At 45.7% G+C, this 21,692-nt stretch overlaps 1 protein-coding gene across 2 annotated transcripts in view; it reads right to left on the reverse strand.

Moving 5' to 3' along the window:
* Positions 1-21,692, reverse strand: part of LOC121284106 (gamma-aminobutyric acid receptor subunit gamma-3) — a 661,993-nt gene that overhangs the window by 249,981 nt on the left and 390,320 nt on the right. For both annotated transcript variants that reach the window (XM_041199197.1, XM_041199198.1), the window contains exon 6: positions 10,536-10,673. In XM_041199197.1, the coding sequence (XP_041055131.1) occupies positions 10,536-10,673 (138 nt within the window). The remainder of the gene's footprint in view (positions 1-10,535; positions 10,674-21,692) is intronic.

Raw genomic sequence — 21,692 nt, forward strand, 5'->3', positions numbered from 1 at the left:
TGGGTGGAAGAGATGGAGGAGAGCCATGGCATGAGTAATTCTTATGATCTTATTATCTTATGAATCCTCCGCATACCGAAAGCAGTGTGTGCCTTATCTGGAGACAAAACTGTGCTATCCCCCGCAATCCCACCTGATATGATCCTGATGGGCTCTGCAGAGCCTATACCTGCAGGTGCACCTGCTCGGCAGAGATCCCATTCTGGAGTGAACGTGGGCCCCTTCAGTGGCAATCACAGATCCCATGGCAATCCATCAATTTTTGGATGCAAAGCCTGCTAACATGGGACTGGCAAAGAGAAAAATAAAACAAGCTTCCTGAATTCATTGTCCTCGCATTGCCCCTCCCAGAATACCAGTAGGACAGGTGCTTCCTGACACCCCTATAGTGTTAATGATCCAAAATATTTGGATCAGTATCAGTAAAGGAACAGACCAAAGGTGTCATTGGAATTCCTACCCTTTATTCTGCCCAAACCTCCACAGTTATTAGTGAATAAGAAAAGAAAGACTTGCATTTTTACAGCACCTTTCACACTCATAGGGCCTCCCAAAGCACTTTACAACCAGTGATGCATTTCCTGAAGTGTTACCATTGCTGTAATGTAGGAAACATGGCAGCCAATTTGCACGCAGCAAAGTCCCACAAGCAGCAATGTAACAATGACCAAATAATCTCTTTTGGTGATGGATTGAGGACAATCCTCTGCCACTCTTCAGCACAGTTCCCTAGGATTTTTAATGACCAGCTGAGAGGACAGTCAGGGCCTTAGTTTAATGTCTCATCTGAAAAATAAATACTTAAAAGAATGGCACACACCTATGAAGTGCACGGTATGTGTGAGTTAAATGATTCCACCTCGTTTTCTCAAATTGTCCTCCAGCGAAGGTTTAAGGTAAATTATTCCGCACCACTTCCTCAAGAGAGGAACTTGGTGTCTCACAAAGTGCACTCCGCAATATTCACAATGAATATTACAAACACAACTCAACCCGGTCCAAATCACTTCGGAATATCTTCTTTAGGAGGCTAGAGCAGCAGCAGCGATTAAGGAGGAAACTTCAGCAGAATCCCGGCTAAACTGCAATGTGGCCAGGGAGTTCAGCTTGTGATCTGCCTTCCAGGTTACAAGCTAGTTATGCATGGCACATAAAAAGCATGTTTTACTAATGTCTCCTGTGACACATCACTGCCCTTGCAAAGGTTTTACTATAAAGATGCAGAGTGCTAGGTAACAATATCTGTAAAAAAAAACATGACACATTGGTTGCATCTGAATCCCCTTCAAGGAAGCAGTCAGGTCATTGCAAGAACAATTTGAAACAGGCCAATGTAAGTTTAATCAAAGTTGCAGCCATTGTATTTATCACTGTTATTCTCCAAATGGCAGACATTCATTCTGCATTCAGACAGTGGCAGTCAAAGATATTTATGCGCTACTTAATATATGGAATCATGCATGCCCAAGTGTTGAAGGGTAATAATGACCAAATCACCCCACATTATGCTGCAACAACACTACAATACACATTTACATAGCGCTTTTGACGTAAACATTTCAAAACCCTTAAAGCAGTGATCATCAAACATAAATCTGATAGAGAGCCACGTATGGAGATATTACGACAAGATTGTTCAAACAGCAACATTCTAAAGAATCATCTTAAAGGAGGAAAGAGAGAGAGAGGTCGAGAGGTGCAGAGACTAAGGGAGGGAATTCCAGATCTTAAGGATGTAGCTGAAAACACAACCAACAGTGGAGTGATTAAAATCAGGGTCGCTGATTCCAGGCTCTGCTGCTGATTTGCAGCTTGATAACACAAAAGGTATGGTCAGCTGCTCGGAATGGAGGGCATTCTCATTGCTTGTTCTTTGCTCATTTGGCCAGCCTATCCTCAGCCAAAAATGCAGTGCAGGGGTGATCCTGCTTATTAAAAGTGGCTGTTTCCAATGTCTGCATTGGGCAGAACTCAATGTTCACAATTATGTGTAGAGGGACTGCACTGTTATACCATTCACATTCGGTGAGGTCATTATCTGGTATGTGTGATTGACATCACTGTGCCCTCGAGGGCATTTAAATCTATCAAAGCTGAATCTTGCTTCAGATGGTGCGTGAGTTCCTGCAATCCCACACACTTTGAGAGACTCTGTCGCACAATCCTGCCTGCGACTGTCTCTAGATCAAGAGCAAGGCTCCTGTTCTCTCAATTTGTCTTTAAAGGAAGTAAACAACAATGTAAACATTTATTTTTGAAGTTGATTCACTGCCTACTGAGGAAAATTCAGCAAAAATACAAACACGGCAAGAACCCAATGGTAACACCAACAAAAAACAGAAGATAATCGCCTGGAATTTTGACAGCCATTAAACCATTCCTTTAGGATCACCGCTAAAATTATGTGGGAGATTCCCTCCCCAGCAAGACTAGCTCATGAATGCACATTCACTTTTTTACATTCTTCCTTACATTTATATCTCTTTTTTAACTCCTTAGACCAGGGAAGTTTAAGGGAAGGTGTAAGAGGCATGTTCCAAATTTTGATGGTGCACCTAAGGAAAATTTGTTTCCACTGCCAGGAGGGATGGTGACCAGAGGATAGGAATTTAATGTAACTCGCAAAAGAACCAGAGGGAAGATGAGGAAACATTTATTTTTACACAGCAAGATTGGGCACTGGCTGAAGGGGCACTGGGAGCAGATTGGATAGTGACATTCAAAAGCAAGTTAGATAAAGGTTTGAAGTGGAAAAATTTGCAGGGCTATGGGGATAAAGCAGGGGAGTGGAACTAATTGGATAGCTCTTTCAAAGAGCCAACACAGGCACGATGGGCTGAATGGCCTTCTGTTCTGCTCCATCCTGTGATGCTTAGCAACTAGAAGATTTCTCTTGACACTGCTCACAGTCATTCCAGCACTGTGGTTTCTGCTGTTTGCTGTGGCATCACTCTCACCACTCGGTCCCTTTCCATTTTGTGCTGAATTGCTATATCATTCACTTCCTCATCCATAATGGATCACATATATTCTCTGCTCCCTTTGCAGAATTAGAGCATTTACATATTTGCATACTATTCAGCTTCCATCTGCTTTCTCTTCATCATCTAAATAAAAAGTTTGTCCATTCTAGGAATGTGAGGCAGAGAACATTTCTATGACATGCAGCATGTATTTTTAGAAGAGGCTTTCATCTGCTTTTCTTACCAAATGCACACAGACATGGTGAACAGGCTGGCTTCCTGTTCAGTGAGGGCAAGTTATCTTTGAGGAGTTAGAAACGGGTAGGAACTTAGCACTGTCCCATTCATTCTTCCCTGTATCTCACCTGCAGTCACCTGCAGCCTCTATCATTTGCAGGATTTTGGGCTAATCATCTGGAAATAGTGTTGATGGGCATTCAGGTGAGGTGAAACATGAACCTGGATTTGGCTGAATGAATGAGTGGGGCCCTGGCTCCAGACCAAGGCCTCTATGTGCTTTTCTACCCCCAAGCACTTGCCACATACCTACTGCCTGGCAACAGTGCTGAAAGCTCAACGAGAATCAATGGAAAACTGGGACCAGTCAATTCATGTGGACCAAAGGCCGGGATGAGAAACAGGGATGAAGGATTGACCGTGGAGTTCCAACACTAGCAAAGTCTTTGGCGGTAATTTCCTGGCCCCGTTGGTGTCGGGCGTCATGGTGGGCGGGGGGTGGGGGGGGGGATCAATACGGCGAGAAAACCAAAATTCGGTTATACGTCATCGTGAAACCAGCTTGTGATCGTCAGCTCCACCCGTCAACGGCAGGACTGCGTTTCCTGCCACCGCATACCAGGAATGTCATTTAAATACATTTGCATCTAATTATAAGCCCTGTTCACCAGACTCATCCCTCCACATCAAATTTACCACCCACGTCAGCGTGATTTCAGAACAATGTGCTTCATGACTGTCTTTAAAAGGTGTGCACCTGGCAACCTGAACTTCGAGGGAAACTCAGAGGTGAGTGCACAAAACCTTACGCAGCACTCGCAAGCATTGCCCGTAGGACATTCAGGAAGAGGTGCTGCACATTCGGGGGAGGGGGGGCACAGGCAAGTTGTTTTTTGCCGGCTAGATTTCAGTGTGATGCCAGGGAAAGGGAAAGGGAAAGGGCTCCAATGCAGGATCTCACAAGCCTGCACACACAAGTGCATCCAGGGGGACACAGATGCCATCTTCGCAAGGGCACAAAACTTTGTGCATTTCGCCCAGGATCAGGAAAGCCAGGAAGCAAAAGCTTTGGGATTGGCTCAGGTCTCAGGTTTTCCACAGGTGCAGGGTGCCATTGGCTGCACTCCTGTGCTGCTTAGATCTCCATGGCAACAAACAGTCAACCGCAAGGGCTTCCACTTGCTGAATATTCAGCTGGTCTGCGACACCACAAACGCATCCTCCAGGTCTGCGCACGATTCCCAGGGAGTGTCCACGACTCCTACATCCTGTGCAGGTCTCAGATCCCTGACATCTTCCAGGGCCCAGAGAGGCTGCAAGGTTGGCTCCTCAGGGACAAGGGCTACTCACAGAATACGTGGTTGATGATGCCTGTGTGGTGGCCTCGGACTGCAGCACTGCGACGGTATAAGGCTCACACCACGACCTTACTTTGATGGAGTAAATGATAGGCGTTTTGAAAGTGAGGTTCCGTTGCCTCGACAAGTCCGGTGGAGCACAGCAATACAGTCCCCAGAGAGTGTCGCACATCATCATCATCGCTGGCTGCCAGCTCCACAACCCAGTGCTGCAATGGGGGTGGGACCTGGCTGAGAAGGAGATGGAGGAGCTGCACGTATCCTCCGTTGAGAAGGACATCGAAGGGGGTATTGGTGATGAGATCCTCGAAGGCGAGGGTGCTGGTGGTTAAGTGATCGCACTGGCCAGATGATCAAGGTGCGCTTGGGAGGCCCTCATAGCTGCAGGATTCATGGAGGGTGATGACGAGATGCAGTGAGGACAGTTAATATCCTCACCTTGCTTCTGTGAACGTTTGACTCCTGTGTGGCTGATGGCAGTGCACATACCCTCAGTGCTCAGGCTCGTGTCATAGAGACACAGCAGATGTCTTAATAGTCACTAAAGTCCAGGAAGATGATGACAACATGCAGTGAGGACACTCCATGGATCTTCACTCAGCCTCTGAGAATGTCTGACTTCTGTCTGGCCGAGGGCAGCTCGCTTTGCCCTCAGTGATCAGGGTCATATCATGGAGAAACAGCCATGAAACTTTAAGTGCACCTGATCCTTTGTCAGCCTTCAGCACCTGAGCCCTTCAGGAGCACAGTGTCGCTGGTCACAGATGCTGAAGAGATGGGGGCCAGCCCCACCTCAAAGGTGCTGAGAGCACACAGAGAGAATGACAGAACTCTGTGACACCTGCCCACTACATTCTGGCAGTAATGACAAGCACCACCGAGGTACAGGCCTCAACAATGTGTCCAGTGAGTGTGAGGCCGGACCATCACTTTGATCTGAAGGTTACAGACTGCACAGGGAAGATGCCCTGGACTGAGACACCTGCCTTTATCTTGTGCAGGAACCAAGATTTCACACCTGAGTGACACGAACACTGCTCATCACAACAATGAGCCACAGGCAAGTAGGCATTCTTTGGAGTTTATTTACAACAGTGAACATCAAGTACAAGTGTTCAACACCCATGCCCAGGCTGTGCCACTACATCTTCTTAACATTCCTGGCCCTGCTGCTCTGTCTTGGTGCTCCCCCAACATCCACAGCGGAGGCAGAGGCAGCCTATTGACCACTACACCCTGTCTGTGATGACCTCGACAGACCACCCGCCCCCGCCGGAGGGCTGAGACCTGGAGGTCCCTGGCCTGCTTTCCGGGTCCTGTTGTGTGGCAGCGGTGCCCTTCTCAGCCTGTGGAGCTGGAACTGCTAGGGCCCACAGGAGGAAGGAATTCGGAAGGGCCGGACACTCCCGGAGTCACCTGGGTGGCTGTTCCCAGGCTGTGCGCCTGCTGATTCTCCTCCCTAAGGATGCCCGAGGGACCCTGGTTGACTCCTTGAGGAGGAGGGGAAGCTGGAGTGGGATTGTGCTGGGCCACATCCCTCTCGCATTGACACTGTTGGAGGCCAATTATGGCACCAGCGATGGAGTTCAGCCTGTGCAACAGTGCAGGAGTGACATCCTGGACAAAGGTCTCCATGGCGGCCACCATCCTACCAGTGTTGACCTCGGTGCATTGGCATGCTGGTGCTATCAACTCAGACCGAAGGGGGACAGACTCCTCCAATGGGCTTTGTAACCTGAGGAGTGCAGCAGACATCCCTTTCTGATGTTCCTGAGCTTGTCTTTGCAACTCCAGCAACTGAGCTATGACCGAATCCAGAGGCTCCTCATCTGACTTGGACTCAGCAGATTTCTGGCCTTCAGCAGTCCTCTGAGTGCCAGAAACCTGGGAAGTCCCTGCCTCCACCTGTTGTGGATCAGACAGTGCGATGTGCTCACCAGATTGTGACCCTGAGTCTACTAGAACTAAGTCCCACCGAGGTGTGTGTCTCTGCGCTGGTGGAGGGTGTGGGTGAGCACGGTGATGGGTCTTCAATGAGGGTGTCATCAGATTCTTCTTCCAAGGTGTCTTTGGTGCTTGAGTCGAGATTACGGACCCCCTCAGCTGCTTTCCAGATGTGTCTCCAAAAGCAAGGAGAGGTATTTGATGCATGGCAGGGGACTGGGGAACAGGGGAATTGACTCACAGCACGGCAGTCTGCTGGATCCTCACTTGGTTGAGCACCGCCGACCTCATCGTCAGCACAGGAATGGTCCAGGTCCTCGCCGGCCAGCTGGATGATTCAATTTTCAAAGTCTGTGAGGACCTTGATGTCAGGCCTTCCTCCACCAGTTTGTGTGCCAGCTTCTCCTGCATGGAAACAGATGGAGGGAGTGTAAGCAGGATGCCTGCCAGGCCAGATGATAAGTATGCCTGGCACGTGTGGGTGGTGAGTGGTCCCATGGATGGGATGAGGACAATGAAGGTGCATGTGAGAGCGTGAATGGTGATGTCCATTAAACTGGCAGTGAGTGAGATCCTTGTGGATGTGTGCTGGGGTTGTGAGTGTGTGAGCTGAGAGTGACTTGCCCTTACGGAACAGAGGAGATCATTCATTGTCTTTTGGTATTGAGTGGCTGTCCTCTTTTGCAGGACATTGGCACTGACCACTGCTGCCACCTCCTCCCATGCTGGTTTTGTCACCTTGCTTGCTGGTCTTGGCCTCACGGTGGGCCTCCACTGCATCTAGTGGATGCCTGAGGGAGACTTTGCTGAATTTGGAGGCAGCCTGTATCCTCCTTTTGGCAGCCATGTCTTTGCCTTTAAATATGGCCCCCGGGTTACTGAAGGCTTGAGGTGATTGCGGGGCAGGCGAATCAGAGGACACCCCCTCAACACTCATGGGAATGTATTATTAATGAGGCGGGACGTGACAGGAATGGAGCGATACTGTGCAAAAATCCGCCTTTGAAGCCAGCGGGTAAAACGTCCTTTTTTCCCAGCCTGGACCTTGTAGAAATCTGGGACGATTCCGCCCTTAATGGCCGATGGGATCAGGAGACTCAAGGGCCTAAAGGAGTGAAAGAGAACAGCTGGTGGTGCAAAATGAGTGTTACACAAATTCTGAGGCCTAACACATAAAAGGAGGCTCAAGCAGGCAGCTCTGTGATTCAGCAAGCCGTGAAGCCAGTTTGCGATCGTTCCCTCCACCCGCCAGTGGTGGGCCACTTTTCTTGCCACCGCACATTGGGCGCCGAATTCAATACTTTAGCATCTCATTATAAGCCGGAATCATCCCAACATGCTGGATCATCCAGGTACGTCGGCGTGATTGACGTATTTCACAACTGTACATGAGTGACGCACATCTGGCGAACTGCACTTAACTCGGGACTTCCAGGTTTGTTTGCCTACTTTGCTTCGGGCAGCATTCATTAGCGCCAGGCTTCGCAGGCAGCACCACATCACTTTTCGGGGGTGCTCAGGAGCAGGTTTTTACCTACCAGATCCACTGTAAGGTGGGGGTGGCTTTTCAAAGGTTGCAGGGCTAGGGAAGGGGGAAAAGTGGCCTCAGGCAAGGAAAGAGGCTGCTGGGCGAGGTCTGTACTGGGGCAAGGGGGTGTCCTAGGGTGTGTGTCTGGGGACACATTTTGATCTCTGCAAGTGGCCCAAAGATGGTGAGGGCTGAGGAGGCAGTCTCCAGAGGAGATGAGGCCAGATGGAGATGTGAGGGTGTGTCTGAGAGAGTGAGTAGTGATGTTCCTTGAGCTGGCAGTGAGTGAGATGCCAGTGAATATGTGATGGGCCTGTGAGCGTGTGAGTTTAGAGTGATGAGATGGTTGCCTTACCTCACAGCATGGATGAGATAATTCATCCGTTTTCTGCACTGGATGGCCGACCTCTTGTTGCACTGTCACTGACCACCTTCCCAAGCTGGAGTGGTGAGACTGACAGCCTCCTGTGGCCAGAGTGGGGGTAGAGGACATCACGGTGGCCTCCGCAGCATGCAGGCATCCCAGGGATACGTCATTGAACCAGGGGGGCTGTACTTGTCTTGGCTTCTGGGGCCATGTCTTCACCGGAACAGTCCTGGGCTGTAAGCATTGAGAAGTATGCGCACGGCTACAGTTTAAATATGGCACTCTGTGTGAGGTTACATCAAGGTAACGGTACGGTGGGCAAGTCAGAGGCCGTCATCAGTAAGATGGCCTGCTTCCAGTGGCTGCATAATTAATGGGGCGGGAATGGGACAATGTGGCATAAAAACCCAACAGGCAGCCGACGGGTAAAACAACTTTTTTTGTTGCCCACTACCGCACTTTGTGCAAATCTGGGACGATTCCACCCAGAGAATGGGAGAGTGGGAGAGTGGGAGGTGGTAATCATCGGTGAGACTGGTATCGAGCTTTACAAGGAGAAGGAATAATAAAGCCTGAGTGCTGAAAACAATCTGATATCTTTGGGATTTAATGTGATCAGCTGTGTGGATTTTCATTGAATTCCTTTTACTGAATGGGATTTTTGTTTTAGAAAGAAATGGGGAAACAGGAATACGCATTTATATAGCACTTCTCACAACTTCTGTACACTTCCAGCCAATGAGGTTCTTTTGTGAAGCGCAGTCACTGGCCTGAATCTTCCAAACTAATAAAAATCTCTGGCAATCCCAACCCCTTTGGTGTCTGAGGCCCACCACCCCTGCTTGGTTTTACATGTGGTGGCCAATTTAGAAATTTCCGGCCCGCTTTATTTTATTGTTCGCAGAATCATGGGGTGGGATTTTATGGCCCCTCCCACCGACGGGGTCCGCCGTTCCCACCAAAGGCAATGGAGTTTTGAACAGCTCGATGCATTTTACGGCCCTGCTCTCGCTGCAAAGGGGCTGTAAAATTCTGCCCATAGAAACTTATGGCACAGAAGGAGGCCATTTGGCCCATTGTGTCCATGCCAGCCTAAAACAAAATGTTTACCAAACTAATGCCACTTTCAAGCTCTCAGTCCAGAGCCCTGTATGTTTCAGCACTTCAAGTACATATACAAATATTTTTTAAAATTTTTTGAGGATTTCTGTCCCTATCCCCCTTTCACGCAGTGAAGTTCCAGATACCCACCAACCTCTGGATGAAAAGATTTTCCTCAATTCACCTCTAATCCTTTCATCAAAAACTTTAAATCTATGCCTCCTGGTCACTGACCTCTTGGCTGAGCGAAATAAGTTCTTCTTGTCCACTCTATCTAGGCCCCTCATAATTTTACACACCTCAATTGGATCTCCCCTTAGCCTCCTGTGTTCAAAAGAAAATCAATCTTTCCTCATAGCTAAAATTCTCTACTCCTGCCAATATAATCTGTAAATCTCTTTACCCTCTCTAGTATGATCGCATCATTCCTGTAATGTGGTGGCTGTATGTGCTAACTAGTTATATACATTTCTAACATAGCTCCCCAGCTCTTATATTCTATGCCTCAGCCAATAAAGGAAAGTGTCCCAAATGCCTTCTGAATCACTTGATCTACCTGTCTTGATGCCTTAAGGATCTGTGCACATGCACTCCAAGGCCTCTCTGTTTCTCTACTCTACTCAGTATCCTACCAATTATTGTCTATTCCCTTGACTTGTTTGCCCTCCTCAATTACATTACCTCATGCTGCTCCAGACTAAATTCCATTTGTCTCTTTTCTATCCACTTGGCCAGCTCAATGGCTAATTAAACAACTAATCATATTGACTTTTCAGCATGGCAAGCTGTGCTCACAAAATGAAAAGTTGACACTCCACTCCAGTTTCATTATGTACACTGCATCTTGCAGCTATGTTGATTCCTCCAACGCAAGTCTCCATTGCTCCAATTAGGAAGCACACTTAAATAACTGTTGTTGACCATAACACTCAACTGCAAGCAATATTGTTAACCGGAAGTTCACGCATCACAATTTGAGGAGCTTAAAGGCACTTAAATGCTCACTTTAAAAAGTTATTAGAATTTTATTTCAATACCTGCAGTTGTTTCAATGATTTTGGTTGTGTTTCTTAAGCCCAGGAAATCAAATTGGTAGAGCCGCCATGACTTCTGATTGCCTGTTTTTACTGAATTTTTCCTCCATTTGTAGACCATCTCCTCTTTCGGGTATCCATCTGGAAGGAGAGCACAGAATAACTAACTTATTTTGCCAAATGCACAGCACTGTGTTTACAATTACATTGTAGGTCCCACAACAAAATAAAATTACAAATTTGATGAACGAGCCAAATTCAATTGCTTAAGGGATTTGAAAAGAAATTTTTTCAGCCATTTTTCCTAACTGGTCTTAATTTTCTACCTTGCCTCTCCTGAGAGATCACATGACTCCTGAGTAGGATAGGGAGTAATGTTACCCCCAAGCTGTGCAAGCGCATGGCCTCGCAGTAACCTAGAATATATTGTGTAAGAAACAGGACACATAAAAATAGACTGACTGTGTTCAATAAAATATGGAATGGACAGTTAGGAGTTGACAGCAGCGAGTACCGAGTGCCCTCCGGCAATGACAAAACACGAGGTAGCGATCCACACGAACTACAAAGATCATTTCTTTCCAAGACCGTATATCAACAATCTTCTTTCTTAAGGACAATCCCACAGTTGCCAAAGAAAATAGTCACAGCCCCATCACTGGAAGTCTTCAAGATCCACCTCTAGACCATTTCTATTTATTAGTTTTTCATGATCATGACTATCAGTAGGTCACCGTCTGGTTCAGTTGGCATTAGCCACATAAATGTTGGTGGAATACAGATGTAAGTCACTGATGCCGACACAATCAAAACAGAAGCAGAAGGGACAGGAAAGAAAAATTTGTGGGAGCGTTGGTGGGGAGTGTACATAATGTGGTAGATATGGGGGACGGATTGGATGTACCAGTGGACCATTTTCTGTCTGTCATTGTTTGTATGTTTTTTTGACCATTTTAAACAGTAATCTGAACAAAGGATATTTGTATCCATCTTCAGAATAAAACAGAAGTCTTGCTTTTAGGAAGGTGCTTATTTCCACTTCTTAGCCTTGTCTTAATCACTCCCTTCATAAGTAATTCTGTTTGGTCTAGTTTAACAATAAGTGATCTAATTAGTTATATATCCACTGGACTCTTTATACTTATATGATAATTGGGGAAATATATTTCTATTTAAATGAGAGACAGAAGATCAGGATTGATATCTCCAACAATTACCCTTGCAGACATCAAAACAGTAACATTTTGTTCCCATTATTATTGATAATTTCTATTCCACACACTGGTAAAAATGCAATGCAGAATATTGGCCGAGAAATCCAGGCGCACATTTTTAAGTGAGCGGGTGATACAATGTATGACCCATGTGATTGAGTGGTGAGATCTGAGGTGCTCCTGCTATTGGATCATGAGACTCATTTCAATGGAGCTGGTGAGCTGCAGAGAACGGTTGGTGTCTGAAGGTTGGGCCAGTCTGGGTCACAATCATTGGCCAGGGGAGCTATGGTTGTGCAGAAGAGGGCAATTGTTGCCTGGCATGGTAGGTCAGTTAGGGCCTGAAAAATGGGTACCATACAGCCAAATTCATAGCACCATTGTACTTTTCTTTTTTATTATTTAAAGAAACTGATATTGGCAGAGATTCTTCATAGCCTCAGAGAGAACAACCTTTCTCTCCGATCTGTAGAACTTTGCTACTCCTGAACCTTCTTTTTTAACCCATCACTGCTTTTTCATTTGCTGATTTCCTGCTGTTTGGCATTAGAGTCCTAGAGCCACGATGGGCTCAAAACCACAGGATCCCTGGGCATGTATATTGGGGAGCTCAGTAATCCAGCAAAACACTCCATTGTATCAATCTGCTATAAAGGACATGGCCCACCTCCTCAGGGTAGCTAAAGAGAACAATAAATCCTGGCCTTAAAAATGAGCCCACACTGTGAGAGTGTATTTTTTTTAAAGATGAATGATTAACCATCTGTCTTTGAGGTGTTAGTTGAATGTTGGTGAAGACACTAGAAACATTCCTTGGTCTTTGTTGAGTGCTGCCAAGGCACCTTAAATGGCCAGCTGAACTAGTTGACCAGGACAGCACCTCAGTTTAAAATCTTACTGCAAGAGTGCAAAAAATCCCTCAGGACAATATAGTAGAAGATGGGATCAAAAAGCAGAATACTGCAGATGTTGGAAATTTGAAACAAACACCTAGCTCTGATGAAGAGTCACACAGACTTGAAATGTTAACCCTGCTTTTCTCTCCAAAGATGCTGTTAGACCTGTTGAATTTTTCCAGCGTTTTCTGTTTTTGTTGTAGAAGGAGATGGGTTGGGGTAGATAGTTTCTTTTATTCATTCATAGGATGTGAGCTTCGCTGGCTGGGCCAGCATTTTTGCCCAGCCCTAATTGCCCTTGAGAAGGTGGTGGTGAGCTGCCTCCTTGAACCATTGCAGTTCCTGTGCTGTAAGTACACCCACAGTTCTGTTAGGAAGGGAGATTCATGTTTTTGACCCAGCGACAGTGAAGGAATGGTGATATATTTCCAAGACAGGATGGTGAGTGGCTGGGAGGGGAACTTCCAGGTGGTAGTGTTCCCATGTGTCTGCTGCACTGGTCCTTCTAGATGGTAGTGGTTGTGAATTTGGAAGGTGCTGTCTAAGGAGGCTTGGTGAGTTCCTGTAGTGCATCTTATAGAAAGTGCACACTGCTGCCACTGTGCATTGGTGGTGCAGGGAGTGAATGTTTGTGGATGGGGTGCCAATCAAGTGAGTTGCTTTGTCCTGGATGGTGTCAAGCTTCTTAAGTGTTGTGGGAGCTGCACTCATCCAGGCAAGTGGAGACCATTCCATCACATGCCTGACTTGTGCTTTGTAAATGGTGGACAGGCTTTGGGGAGTCAGGAAGTGAGTTACTAGCCACAGGATTCCTAGCCTCTGGCCTCCTCTTGTAGCCACAGTATTTATATGGCTAGTCTAATTCAGTTTCTGGTCAATGGTAACCCCCCAGGATTCAGCGATGGTAATGCCAATGAATGTCAAGGGACCGTAGTTAGATTCTCTCTCATTGGAGATGGTAATTTCCTAGCACTTGTGTGGCATGGACATTACTTGCCACTTGTCAGCCCAAGCCTGGATATTGTCCAGGTCTTGTTGCATTTGGACATGGACTGCTTCAGTATCTGAGGAGTTGCGCATGGTGCTGAACATTGTGCAATCATCAGCAAACATCCCCACTTCTGACCTTATGATGGAAGGAAAGTCATTGATGAAGCAGCTGAGGATGGTTGAGCCTAGGACACTACCCTGAGGAACTCCTGCAGTGCTGTCCTGGAACTGAGCTAATTGACTTCCAACAACCACAACCATCTTCCTTTAGTGCTAGGGATGTCTCCAACCAATGGAGGGTTTTCCCCCTGGATTCCCATTGCAATGCTGCAATGGTTTTCCAACAACTACTGTTTAGTAGGGTAATACAAAAAATCCAAAGTCACAGAAGGGACATACCTGAGAGGGAGAGGGGTGGTTGTGGGCCTTAGGGGATGAGGCACTCCTCCCAGATGGATAGCAGTCATTAGAGTTTTAGTGGAGGTATGGGATTGACAGGTGCTTGTAGTGGTGCAAACACCTGCTAGACCCATAAAGAGAGGTTCCCTACCACTGACACCACATCGTCCAGTGAAATCAATGCTGAATGGTATTGGAGGATGTAATACTGGCATTAATGCTGGGATTGCTATCATTGGTCCCAAAGTGCACAGTGCAAGGTCTTCCTTGATACCCATTTGTTAAAATATGGGAGCAATGTGCTAATGTAAAAATATCTTAGGCATTGCTGATAATAATCTCATTAATATTTATTCCGTGGCATTTCCACAGTGGCTGACTCCGGTAAACAAAGCAATGCTGCAATGCATAGGAAATGAAACTCAACTGAAGGTCTATTCAATTATTCAGAGCAAACAACATAAATCTAAATGGAAACAAAGACAGCATCAGCAATGGGCTCAAGTTTTAGGCAGGACTAATGGTCTGTCTCTTCTCCCTGCACACAGTAGGAAGGAGATCAACATCACCACTGTCTGTTTTGTGACTTCTTAGACAAATGACTTTGTCACCAGTGAAAGTTAATTGCCTGTCTACTCAGGAATTCTACAGAAATTAATATTCAAATTTATTCAGAATACCTTTGCTTTCTGTAAAGTTAGTGGCAATATATCTTTGCTACACTATAGTCAGTTGTGGCTCAGTTAGAAGCACCCTCACCTCCGAATCAAAAGATTCCAGGTTGCAGTCCCATTCCAGTGCTTGGGTACAAAAATCAAAAACAAAAACAGAATTACCTGGAAAAACTCAGCAGGTCTGGCAGCATCGGCAGAGAAGAAAAGAGTTGACGCTTCAAGTCCTCATGACCCTTCAACAGAACTGGGTGAATCTTAGGATAGGGATGAAATATAAGCTGGTTTAAGGTTGGGGGGACAGGTGGGGGGAGAGAAGTTGGGGGAGAGAAGTTGGGGGGGTGGTGTGGTTGTAGGGACAAGCAAGCAGTGATAGGAGCAGATAATTAAAAGATGTCACAGACAAAAGAACAAAAGAACACAGAGATGTTGATGGTAGTGATATTATCTAAATGAATGTGCTAATTAAGAACGGATGGTAGGGCACTCAAGGTTTAGCTCTAGTGAGGGTGGGGTGGAAAGGCTAACAGGCCATAAAAGATTTAAAAATAATGGAAATAGGTGGGAAAAGAAAAATCTATATAAATTATTGGAAAAAACAAAAGGAAGGGGGAATAAACAGAAAGGGGGTGGGGATGGAGGAGGGAGTTCAAGATCTAAAGTTGTTGAATTCAATATTCAGTCAGGAAGGCTGTAAAGTGCCTAGTCAGAAGATGAGGTGCTGTTCCTCCAGTTTGCATTGGGCTTCACTGGAACAATGCAGCAAGCCAAGGACAGACAAGTGGGCAAGAGAGCAGGGTGGAGTGTTAAAATGGCAACAATAGGGAGGTTTGGGTCATTCTCCAAATCAATGGAGACGCTCCAGTGTAGTACTGAGGGAGCATTGCACTATCTGAGAGGCTGTCTTTCGGATGCAACCTTAAACTGAGGCCCTACCTGCCTGCTTGAGGGATGCAAAAGAACCTATGCCACAATTTTGAACTAGCTGTGTTTGCCGCCAATGCCACACTTGCGCAGTTGTACTGTTTTACACCGACATGACAGAGTAAGCAGCAGCCAGGAACAAAGATGGTGCTGCTTAAATAATCATGGCTGTGTTTTAGATGGCCTAAGCATCTAGTGTCATTGTGATTACGTACTATGGCTCAGAGCTTTAATAAAGGTGCTAAGAGCTTGGTATATCTTATTGGCATTGTTTTAATTTTGGATTGTTTATATTGGCTGATTTGATTATTGCAAGATGCCGCAATGTATTTTTAGACTATTGGTTTTCATTTTTGTTTATCAAGATTCTCCTTTTGAATCATTGTTTATTAAAAACAACTATTCTAATAAAATTTGTAATAGGACAAGACACCAAATCAGGTTCAGTCTCGGAGTTTTTTTGTTAGCTGATTTAATACAAGTTATTGATGGGAAGAGTTATGTGAAAAAAAGAGAGAGAAATTTGTGCAAATGCCCAAAGTACAGTTACGTAAAGGTGAAGAAGTATTAACCAATTGTCTGAATCTTGTCTTTATAAAATCCAAGCAATGCATCAATCCTCCACTGAGAACTGCATTAGAAAATCAATTAGAAAACTTTTGCCCAAGTTGCGGAATGTGGGGAGCTGAGGTGATTTCAGAAAAGGAGATGAGCCCAGCACCTCTCAGGGCATTCAGGGTATTAACATCGGGCTGAGAACGGAGGATTGGACTGTTGGAATGAGCATTAACAAGATGGGGGCAACGAATGTGATGACTGACACTTATTTCTCTCCTGCTCCAAGCAGTTACAAACAGGTAGATGGTGCACACGTGTGGTATATTGATGCATGCACAACACTACTGGCAAGCTGGGTGCAGCAGAGTGACATCAGTGGATTTCTGCTCATGCGAGGACCAGAGAGTATAAGCAGAAAGGTATCGACGGCCATCTTGTGTGGCCATCCTGCGTTAGACATAGCGTTTTGAAGAAGAGCAGGGGAGTTGTCGCTGGTGACCTAGCCAATGTTTATTGTGGTGAAACCTAAACTCACCTTCTTTAGTTGGAGGTCGGGAACTCGGGTTCCCAATGGACCTTGGGCCTCCTGCACATGCGCTGGCCAGGAAATGGCCACACATACACAGTTTGAGTTTTTTTCCACTCTTCAGTCCAGGGGCCAGCCCTGTCCACCTGCACAGGAGGGAAAAGAGAAAACTGCATGAAGAGGCAATCAGATGACCTCATACAGAGTGCCAATATCTAGTAGGGCTCACATGGAACAGGACATGAGAGTGTGACAGGCAGAAGGTCCCAAACCAGGCAGGGGGACAGGAATAGGTCCCCTTAAGTGAAGTCCAAGAAAGGAGCAGAGTAATAGGTTCTGAATTCTAGAAAGAGATGCAGAAAGCAAACTTTAAGTGATATGGGCATGAGAGGTGCCCTGAAGGTCCAAGAAGGCAGCCGAAGATTGGTGACTCCATGCTGCAGGCTGTTGGGGCAAAGTTACCCCTTTAAGGCAGTGGTGTTCTGCTTGGTATGGCTGAAGATCTGAAATTGTGCTTGGAAGGTGACACTTGAGTGTACTCAGAGATCCAGGGGGAAAGAATCTTGGAATGTGAGATTGAAAACCCTGCGAGTGGGAGCAACTTTTGGGAAGAATCCTAAGGTGAGATCTTCAGATGTGGAAATTGGAAAACCTTGTGAGAATCGCAATGGGGAGGATCTTCCGGTAAGCGAGCGGGGACAGGGCCCACTCGCCGACACATAAAATGATGCGGGATGACTTTGGGCGGAACTCCTGACGTCTCTCCACATCATTTCCAATTTCAGATTGGCGGAGGCGCAGCTGTATCAGCTGTGCGCCCGCCGACCTGTCAATGGCCTATTGAGGCCATTTAAAAAGTATTTAACATCAGTAATGGACCTGCCCATCCAACCTTAGGATTGGTGGGCAGGCCAGGAGCCCTGGTGGGCTTAAGAAAAAGCATGAAACCTCATCCACAGGCGGGATGAGGTTTCATGAGGGTATTTAAATATTTAATAAAAGTTTGAATAAAAGTGATGGACATGTCCCAATTCACGTCACATGAGGGGACATGTGAGGGAAATTTTGATATAATTTCTTTAACATTTCTAAATTTGGAGCCTATCTCCCTGAGGCAGCACTAAGCCTCAGGGAGATCAGTGCGCTCTTTCATGTGCATGCGGGAAAGAACGCACTCCCGGCTGAGGGAACCCCTCTTTGCCCACACAGGGAGCGCATAGCACTTCCTGGCGGACATCACGCCGGGTGGGCCTTGATTGGCCCGTCCAAGTAAAATGGCGGCGCGGCCCCCGATTGGAGGAGTGCCTGCCTGCGCCCGCTCTTTCACTCCCCCCCAACGGGGGGAAAATTTTTCCCAATGTTTCAGTGAGATTGGCTGGCTTACAGTGCGACAAATGTCTGGGTGGGTTGTTGAGAAATCCATGGTCGCATCTGTCACAAAGGGTTCAGTGTGTGTTAGAGAGTGAAGACAAGGATTTTAAGCTCTCTGGGAAGCCAAACTACAAGGCTATTAGAACAGTAGCTAACAAAATAATCAGTTATGGAACTCAGTAAAGTGATCAGTTTAGCAGAGATGCTACTGGAAGACTGAGTTTCGGGAACTCAGTTGTTTGTTCTACAGTTGAGGAATCTGTGAGTCTAGAGTGTGGTTTTGGGTGTCTCAGGGAGAGATACGAGTTGGGTGAAAAAGTATCAAGTGAATGCTCAAGAATTCACCGGCAGAAAACCATTTACAACTGTGTGAGAAATCTATGTGTCATGCTTTTTACGTTTGTATGGAGATCTTTCTAACCATTTTGTCTGGTGTAATATAGTTCATTTTTATGGTTTAATAAATATTTTATGCATTGTGGTAAAAGTTCATCAGCAGACTCCTGTGAATTCGTTCAGTGACTTTCCTCCACGGTTTTCTCAAAAAAAAATGTTAGGATCTATCAAGCCAGGTTTCACTATGAGATCTGGCTTGTCCAGTATTAACACCAGCTGGGACTGTAACATTATCTGTCAGTCAACATGACAAAATAAACAGATTATCACAATGCTGTTTGTGGAACTTTGCAGTGCACAAATTAGCTGCTGCATTTCCTACATTGCAACAGTGACTACACATCAAAAGGTATTTAATTGGCTGAAAAGTGCTTTGAGCTGTCATGAAAAGTGCTATATAAATGTTTTTTCAATCATATACTTTATGCCACTGCCAGTGCTTCATTACTTTATAACTGGCAACGACGTAGCAATGAAGGCTTATGACATGGGAAGTTGTGCTGGAGGCTGTTGTGGTTATCTTGATTCACTACAATGGAAAGGGGAAGCTGGGTAGGATTCCAAACCCTCCTTAAAAATTAATTCTCAGAATGTGGGCTTTGTTACCCTAGTTGCCTTTAGAAGCTGATGGCTCTTCTCAAGAAAACAAGAGATAGGAGCAGGAGTAAACCATATGGCCCGTCGAGCCTACTCCATCGGTCAATATGATCATGGCTGATTTTGGGCTTCAACTCCACTTTCCAGCCCGTTCTCCATATCTTTTAATTCCTGGAGAGACCAAAAGTCTGTCTGTCCCCGCCTTAAATGCATTCAATGAAGCAGCATTGACAAATCTCTGGGGCAGAGAATTCCAAAGATTCACAAGCCTTTAAGTGGAGTAATTTCCCCTCGTCTCAGTCCTAAATGATCAACCCCTTATCCTGAGAATGTGCCTCTGCATTTTAGATTCCCCGCCCAGTGGAAACAATCTCTCAGCGTCAACCCTATCAAGCCCGTTGAGAGTCTTGTACATTTCAATGAGATTGACTTTCACACTTCTAAACCCCAGAGAAAATAGACCCAGTTTGCTCAGCCTCTCATTAGAAGACAACCTCGAGTGAACCTTCACAGTGACGCCTCCATTGCAAATTTATATTTTCTTAAATGTGGAGACCAAAACTGCACACAGTTTTCTGCATGTGTTCTCACAAAAACCCTGTACATTTCTAGCAAGACATCTTTATTCCTGTACTCCAATCCCCTTGTTTACATATAAAGGCCAATTAACAATTAAGGGGGCAGGCGGTGGTATAGTGGTATGGTCACTGGACTAGTAATCCAGAGACCCAGGGTAATGCTCTGGGTACTTGGGTTCAAATCCCACTACAGCAGATGGTGAAATTTGAATTCAACAAAAGTCTGGAATTAGAAGTCTGATGATGAGCATGAAACCATTGCCAATTGTTGTAAAAACCCATCTGGTTCACCAATGTCCTTTAAGGAAGGAAATCTGCCATCCTTACCTACACATGACTCCAGACCCAAAGCAATGTGGTTGACTCTTAAATGCCCTCCGAACAAGAGCAATTAAGGATGAGCAATAAATGCTGGCCTAGCCAGTGACACCCACATCCCATGAATGAATATTAAAAATAATTTGCCTCTCTAATTGTTTGCTGTACCTGTTAACATTTTGCATTCCTTATAGGAGCACAGTCTCTTTGAAAATCAACACTTACAAGTTTCTCACATTTTAAAAAATATTCAGCTCTTCTATTCTTTCCTGGAACCCCTTGAACTGTTGTGTTTATGAAGATCGACAGACTTTTTCAGAGGGCAGTTCAGAGTCGACCACCTGGGTGTGGGATTGGAATTACATATCGGTCAGATTTGGCTAAACAACTTCAGCCTTGGTTACAATGCGGTACTACAGAAGGTGATGGAATAAAAGGGGCTCTAAGATCACTGTTTGCCACTTGTAATAATTTGGTTAACAAGTTTAAGTGAAATTTCTCTATTCACTGTTTTAACAAAGTCTATTTCCTTTATCTTAAATGACTTTGTTTCAAAAGCACAGAAAGAATGTTTCATACAGAAGATAATAGATATCTGGAGTAAGGGCCTAGAGAGATGACATGAATGAATTTAAGGCACCAAGTGATGTTTTGAAGAAATAGGAGAAAGGATGGCAATATGGATTAAGATTAACCATAAAGGGGCAGGTTTTTTGGGTCAGCTGACCTTTCTCATTTCTCCATTTTTCTAAAACACATAGAGCTGGATTTTTAGCTCTAATGGGGGTGAGGATGGAAGAGACGGGCACAGAAATCTTTATCGCTGGCCAGTTTGCCAGTTTGCTCGCCATCTTGCCCTGGGGCCACTTTCCCAGCAGCAGGTTGTGGGGTGGGGGTAGGAGGGGGCTGTTGTGGCGACAGGGTTACCCGTCCATCCACAAGTAGTGGTTAGCCTCATAAAGGTGTATGAAAGCCAATTAAGGCCTATTACCAGAGGCTGACTGAAAAGGTCCAGCTGGCCTGCAGGCTGGCTGAGGCACTGGGGGCTCGGTCAGTTGCCTGGAGGCAGCATCCCAATGGCAGTCCGGGTGCCAGCCGTCCAGGAAGGCTTTGAGGCCCTCCCTGCTTTTCCGGCTTCAAGCCGCACTGTGGAGGGGCACTGCCTCCAGAATGGCCTGGCTGTTTGGGCATTTTTTTTGTCCCAAGAGGGAAAAAACAATTTGGACCAGTATTCTTATTTCCTAGTTTTTACTGGTGTTCAATTTTATAGTATACAAGACCAGTTTTGGCCTGTATCCTTATTTCCCAGTTTTTACTTTTTTTTCATTCTTAAAAGTCTACAAGGTTGTGGAGAGGACACCTCCACCTTAATGGTCTCTTAGCTGAAAATACAGCTTGCTGCTTGGTCAGTGCTGGAGGCCTATCTTTGAACAAGAGGTCTTGAAGAGAAGGTAGAATGAGAGATGGAACTGTATCCACAGTAGGTTACAGTTCTACTCCAGACATATGCTCAGAAAACAGTGGCAAGTGATAGTAGCCAATGTCACCACGGGGAGTGTAGCCCCAAGGATCTGGATGTAGTGCAGGAAGAATTTTAATGATTTCACAGGAGCTGTCAAGGTCAGCAGAGCATCTTTAAATGTTATATCCACACTCATCCAGTGCTCAATTCACCAAAACCCCATTACCAAGAAACTCTGTCAATCAGAGCTCAAAAATAAC

This window comes from Carcharodon carcharias, chromosome 11 (genome assembly GCF_017639515.1).
Source record: "Carcharodon carcharias isolate sCarCar2 chromosome 11, sCarCar2.pri, whole genome shotgun sequence".
Lineage (NCBI taxonomy): Eukaryota > Metazoa > Chordata > Chondrichthyes > Lamniformes > Lamnidae > Carcharodon > Carcharodon carcharias.